The 6564-nt window shown below is 38.4% G+C and overlaps 1 protein-coding gene across 1 annotated transcript in view; it reads left to right on the top strand.

Annotated features, from left to right (window-relative positions):
* The window catches only part of TROVE2 (TROVE domain family member 2), a 31285-nt gene that overhangs the window by 18099 nt on the left and 6622 nt on the right, over positions 1 to 6564 (top strand). Inside the window, exons 3-5 of the mRNA XM_012802706.2 lie at positions 2899 to 3119; positions 3921 to 4067; positions 6042 to 6179. Coding sequence (XP_012658160.1) covers positions 2899 to 3119; positions 3921 to 4067; positions 6042 to 6179 — 506 coding nt within the window. The remainder of the gene's footprint in view (positions 1 to 2898; positions 3120 to 3920; positions 4068 to 6041; positions 6180 to 6564) is intronic.

The raw sequence follows: 6564 nt of genomic DNA, 5'->3' as shown, positions 1-6564 counted from the left end.
GGGGGGGGGGTGTTTGTTTTCTTTTGAGATAGAGTCTCAAGCTGTCTCCCTGGATGTGCCTTGGCTCACAGCAACCTCGAAATCTTGGGCTCAAGTGATCCTCTTGCTTCAGTTTTTCTATTTTTAGTAGATACAGCGTCTCACTTTTTGCTCAGGCTGGTCTCAAACTCCTGAGCTCAAGGAATCCACCTGCCTTGACCTCCCAGAGTGCTAGGATTACAAGGGTTAGCCTCCACACCTGGCCTCATCTTGATCTTTGAATATACTTTTTTGGTTAAAAACTCATCTTTTCTTATGCTTACTGAATTTTTTATGTGTGTGGATTACAATATTGTATTATTTCCTTTTATCCATTTAGTTACTGTTTTTAATGTTGATTATGTCCATTATTCAGTTAACAAGTATTTATTAAACACCTACTATGTATGGATGGACACTGTTGTAAAAACTTGGGGTTCATATTATAGGACTTAATAATTTATTATTATATATTAGTATATTACATGCATTTTTTTTCTTTGCCTTTCAGTTTTATTTGGTGGAGGGGTTTCTGGCCCACTAACATTTAGAATTTTAATGTAATCAATCTAATCTGTGTCTTTATAGGTTTTTGTTTTGTGGAATATCCATTTCCAACCTAAAGTCATAAAAAATAGTTACCTGTGTTTTTTCCTAACATATTCATGATTAGGAAACATTATCTTATAAATCTTTGATCCAGTATAAGAAGTATTCAGACATTCAGCTTATTTGTTTCTTAAGATACTACATGATAGTGTGGAGCAGTTTACAGGACCACCCATTAATAATTCCAACTGGACAGATTAATTCCTGAAATTGTGAAAGTACTCATCTGTACTTTGTTTTCTTAGTTTATAAAATGAGGAATTAGCAAGTGTTCCCTAAACTTACTCTCATACAGAAGATTCTTTATTTCTAAATTTTTGAGATCACAACTCATAATTAAAACTTTGTTAATAACACCAATATCATGTTGGACACAGAGTACTTTAGTTTTTGTACATGAACAAAATTTTTAAACAAACTTGATAAATTACAAAATAATTTTTTTGTTTTTTTTCTGGGCAGGGGGGCCTTGGAGACAGAGTTTCACTCTCTTGCCCTGAATAGAGAGTAGAAGAGTAGAGGCATCTTCATGCAGCCTCAAGCTCCTGGGCTTAAGTGATCCTCTGCTGGGACTATAGACTCCTGCCATGACACCTGGCTAATTTTTCTATTTTTATAGAGACGGAGTCTCACTCTTGCTCAGGCTGGCCTCGAACTCTTGAGCTCAAGCAATCCTCCTGCGTTGGCCTCCCAGAGTGCTAGGATTACAGGTGTGAGCCATTGTGCCCAGCTTCAGTAATATTTGAATGCCTTAACTAAAATGTATATTTATAAGAGATACAAGTCAAAATATGATTCACTTAATAGGGTATTAATGTGCAACTACTGTGTGGCCAGCACAGTTATAAACTAGGTAGGATAAAACTGCTTTTCATTGAAAGAAAAATTATTTGATCTGGAAGATAGTAAGAGTCAAAAATAATACCTTAGAATTTCCTGCGTGTTAGAATTAACTTCTCATCAAATGATTTAGAGTTCAAAAATAACACATAAGCTCAATCTGGCTTAGAAATGTATTTCAATTGGGCTATTCAGTATTTCATGGAAAAAATGAATTACTTGTAAATATTTTTTAGAATCACAAGGCATAAAAATCCATGTTCTGGCTTCTCCTTAAAATACTTTTTTTGCAGCTCTAAACCAATACTTGGCTAAAACACTCGTTAGAGCATACTCCGTTTAGTTCATCACAGCCCTGACAACTCTATGTCACCATGGCTTCTTTCCTTTCTTTATTTTAATTGCCTTTTCCTCATGGAGATTTGAATTTGACAATTCAGTCCCCACCTTTTAAAGAAGTGGAAGTCAAGACCAGTGCTTTACAGAGTATAGGGAAAAACTCAGATTTTCTCACCTCTAATCCAAAGCTCTTTCTTCTATTAGAAGAAATTATTGAAGAAATTACTTCTTTCCTTTTTCTAACTTGGCTTATACTACTTGGCTATTAAAACACAATGTAAAAGGACCTACCTACCCATCCATTTCCACTTATCTCTGCTATTCATAAATTTATGTTTATTCAACAGGGAAGAATGAATATAGTATACTATTATTTGAGATAGCCATGTACTCTTGTGAGTAGTTCTGGCATTATGAGCCTACCACAGGCACTGTCTACCAAAGTTTTTAATGCTTTCAAGGGAAAGCATTAAACTTTCAGTTTAAGTTTCTAATTATTTCAGGGGAAAAAAGGAAAGAAAAGAAAAAAGCCTCTGCAGTAAAATTACTCAGGATTTAGGAGGGATCCCCCCCTCCCCTAGAATCTCATATTTAACCATCAATAATGGAATAGGTAAAATTAATTCCCTTCATTTGCTTAAATGTGTTTATTACATCATAGAAACAGCATTCCATGGCCAAGTGTGGTGGCTCACACCTATAATCCTAGCACTCTGGGAGGCCAAGGCAGGTGGATTACCTAAGCTCAGGAGTTCGAGAGCAGCCTGAGCAAGAGCAAGACCCCCTTCTCTAAAAATAGCCAGGCATTGTGGCTAGTGCTGGTAGTCCCAGCTACTCATGGAGAATGAGGAAAGAAAATCACTTGAGCTCAAGAGTTTGAGGTTTGCTGTGAGCTATGACGCCACAGCACTCTACCAAGGACAGCAAAGTGAGACTGTCTCAAAAAAAGAAAGAAAAGAAAACAGCATCCCAGTTTAAGAGTGTTATCTCTGTCTCTAGTTAATGCCTGTCATGAAAGACATTCTCAGGGAACATGTTCTGTTTTTTACTTGGTAATCTTACATGCTTTTTCAACTCTTTTTCTTGTTAAAGGACTTGCAATTGTGACCAAATATATTACAAAGGGCTGGAAAGAAGTTCATGAATTATATAAAGAACAAGCACTTTCTGTGGAGAATGAAAAATTATTAAAGTATCTGGAGGCTGTAGAGAAAGTGAAACGTACAAAAGATGAACTGGAAGTCATTCATTTAATAGAAGAACATAAATTAGTTAGAGAACATCTTCTGACAAATCACTTAAAGTCTAAAGAGGTGAGTCAATGATTGTACGTTATAACATATGATTAAACATGAGTTCTTATATATATTAAAAGGATAAACTTTGAGTAACTATACATTAATTCTTTCTTAAAAGAAAGAAAGAAATTAAAATATATCTTTTTTTTTTGGTTTGTTTTTGAAACAGAATGTCACTTTGTCTCCCTCAGAGTACCATGGCCTCATAGCTCACAGCAACCTCAAATTCTGGGTCTCAAGCCATCCTCTTGGCTCAGTCTCCTGAGTAGCTGGGACTATAGGCACTTGCCACAGTGCCTAGCTAGTTTTTTTATTTTGTTTAGTTTTGTTTTGTTTTGTTTTCTTTAGAGACAGGGTCTTGTTCTTGCTCAGGCTCATCTCAAATTCCTGAGCTCAGGCAATCCACCCACCTTAGCCTCCCAGAGTGCTAGGATTACAGGCGTGACCCACCACACCAGCCTTAAAATATATCTTGAAACTAATGTTTATTTAAAACACCTAACATGATGCCCTAATATAGCTGTCATTCATATATCTTAGTTCTGCTTTGGAGAATATGCCGCCTTGCTGATTTAAAAAAAAAAATCATCTATGCATTTCCTTTATAAATACTTCACTTCCTTATTCTAGTAAAGAACAAGTTACCTTTTTTGAAATGCCTTTGACTAATTAAGACAAACTTTTATTCCGAAAGTACTCTGAACCTAAATGAAAGCCTTAGAGAAGATGTTGTGATTATTATTATTGATATTGTTATGTTACACTGATTCATTTCCAGCTTAATTCCTAATATTTCTACCTATGTTGTTATAATAGGTATGGAAGGCTTTGTTACAAAAAATGCCTCTTACAGCATTACTAAGGAATCTAGGAAAGATGACTGCTAATTCAGTGCTAGAACCAGGAAATTCAGAAGTATCTTTAGTATGTGAAAAACTGTGCAATGAAAAACTGTTAAAAAAGGTAAGCATTATTAGTGCCCTTTGTTAGCTACTACTAACTGAAAAGTCTGGTTCTTAAATTTTGGAAGTGTAGTCAGTGCATATTTTAGGTGTTCTGAGACTTTTAGCATACCAAATTGCATTTTGACTCTTAATTTTAAGTTAAATACATCTCATTTTTCTCTTTCTCTATGAAATATATTTATTAACTGCAAAAATGTAAAAATCTATGAAAGACTTATACCATATTTTGCTGTGTATAATGTGCACATTTTGCCCAAATTTTTGAGGAGAAACAAGGATGCACATTATTGTAGGTGGTACTAATTCCATATCTACATAAATGTTTTTAATTCTTTTACTTATGCTTATTCATTAAAAGTGTAACTGTAGAAAGCAATGATGATATTTGTATGCAAAATAATACCGTGGATTGTAGTAATCATATTCCCTACAAGCTGTACTCCTCCATTGCAAGCCCCTCACTGGGCAGGTACCACAGCTGCAGGAGCCTCTGCCCCCGCCCCCAGGTAATCACACCAGACACCAGTGCTATTTTGGAAGTAGGCACTGTGCCAACGGTAACACAGTGGTTAGCGTCAGGACCTTGCCAAAAGGAGGGAGAAGAGGCAATGCAGTGACACCTACTTCTGTCATGAGAGGAGCAGAGCTCGCCACTGAGGAGAAACCAGGAATGAGCCCAGACAGCAAGAGGTGACCAGAGTGCCCACCCTTCCCCAGCTATCCTGTCCCTGCCCTCTCTTGTCCCCCTTGTCCCCTTATCCTCTCATTTTCTATTTCTACCCATGTCTATGGGTGGGAAATTGGCCATAGCCATTCCCCCAAGAATGCCTGTGGGTTTATTTCCCAAAAATCTGGCATGAGGTGCCAGGGCCAGCCCTGCCAGTCCCTGGTTCCTGTTGGTAGTCCCTGTCCCTTTGGGGCTTCCTTGTCTCTGGCACAGCTGACTCCATTCTGTGACCCCTGGGATACCATACTGAAGAGGAAGACCCCTGCACTGGGTTCTGGGAGATCAGGGTTCTGAGACCCATCTCTACTACTACCCACTGTTTTAACCTTGGGCTTCTGTCCGCATGAAGTTTCTGTCTGCAAGGGTACCGGGCAGCAAAGCACAAAAGCATAGACTGTAATTTTGAGCCTATTGACTTACTTGACTGAACGCCCAAGGTGTTGAGGTGGTATAACTATCCAAACTTGCCAGTGGAAAGAACATCTAGGATGCTTGTTAACGGAATGAATACCTTGGCTTTCTCCTAGAGAACTGATTCATTATATTTGGGTGTGGCTCAGGAGTCTCATCTTAACCATCCACTGGGTGACTTGCAGGATTTACAAGTTTGGGAAAGGCTGGTAACATTCATTCTGACATCACTGATTGACCATGGTCTGGATGACTCAAGGAGATCACAGTCTAGTCAGTCACTAAACAGAAATGTAAATGTAGAGTGCTTCACTGGGGTATCTTCAGGAAAGGCTTCCTCCTCAGCACAGTATCCCGTAGGCTTGAAAATGGAACCAGCTATGTGAGAGACAAGGCATCCCTAAAGGGTATGGGTCTACTGGCAGGAGCCCAGGGCAGGCAGGGCTGGCCCTGGCCCCTCACACCAACTTCCTGGGACATAAGCCCCGGGGGGTCCTCTGCACAGTGGCCAGGGACATGGACATGGATGGGAATAGGAATGAGAGGATATGGGGACAAGGGTGGGCCAGAAGGAGACAATTGGAGGAGCTTAGACACTCAGGTTGTCCAGACCACTCCGGAGCTTGGGCTTTCTCCCAGCTTCTCTGCAGCAGTGGCTCTGTTCCTCACGCCTCCTGTGAGAGAAGGAGGTACCACTGCGCAGCCAGTTCCACCCTCCTTTAAAAAAACGAAAGATTTTTTTTCCTAAAGTTTGTGGGGTGCATTATCCATGGCAAAACTATGGCAATTACTATTTTTTACTTGAATTTTGCATTTACTTTGTCTTATTTCTAGGCTCGTATACATCCATTTCATGTTTTAATTGCATTAGAAACTTACAAGATAGGTCATGGGCTCAGAGGAAAACTGAAGTGGCGCCCTGATGAAGAAATTTTGAAAGCATTGGATGCTGCTTTTTATAAAACATTTAAGGTAATCGTTTTTGTTTTAAAACTCAGTATCTTTTGTCAAAATACATTTTAAAAGTAGAATTAATAGCCTAACCATTTCTATTAGATACTCATTTGTTTTTCTTTAGTTCACATGAGGTGAGTATGTAATTAACATTGTAAGTTATAAGTAAAGTATTTCTCCTTCCCCCTAGATACTTGGATAATTTTAAAATTACTAAATTTAAAAATGTGTATTCCTATAGGGTTCTTTAGCTTGGTACTGTGTCCTCTGTTTTTCCCATTACTTCCATAATAGGAAGTGAGGTTTCACAAATGTCAATCTCACTTCAGAGACTTAAGTTAAAATTTGGGGTTTTAAAAATTTCTTGGCTCGGCGCCTGTGGCTCAAGTGGCTAAGGCGCCAG

This window comes from Otolemur garnettii, unplaced genomic scaffold (genome assembly GCF_000181295.1).
Source record: "Otolemur garnettii isolate 467f Iridium unplaced genomic scaffold, OtoGar3 scaffold00016, whole genome shotgun sequence".
NCBI classification, from domain to species: Eukaryota; Metazoa; Chordata; class Mammalia; order Primates; family Galagidae; genus Otolemur; species Otolemur garnettii.
Note: the sequence above shows the minus strand (reverse complement) of the source record. Positions and strands in the feature narration are given on the sequence as shown.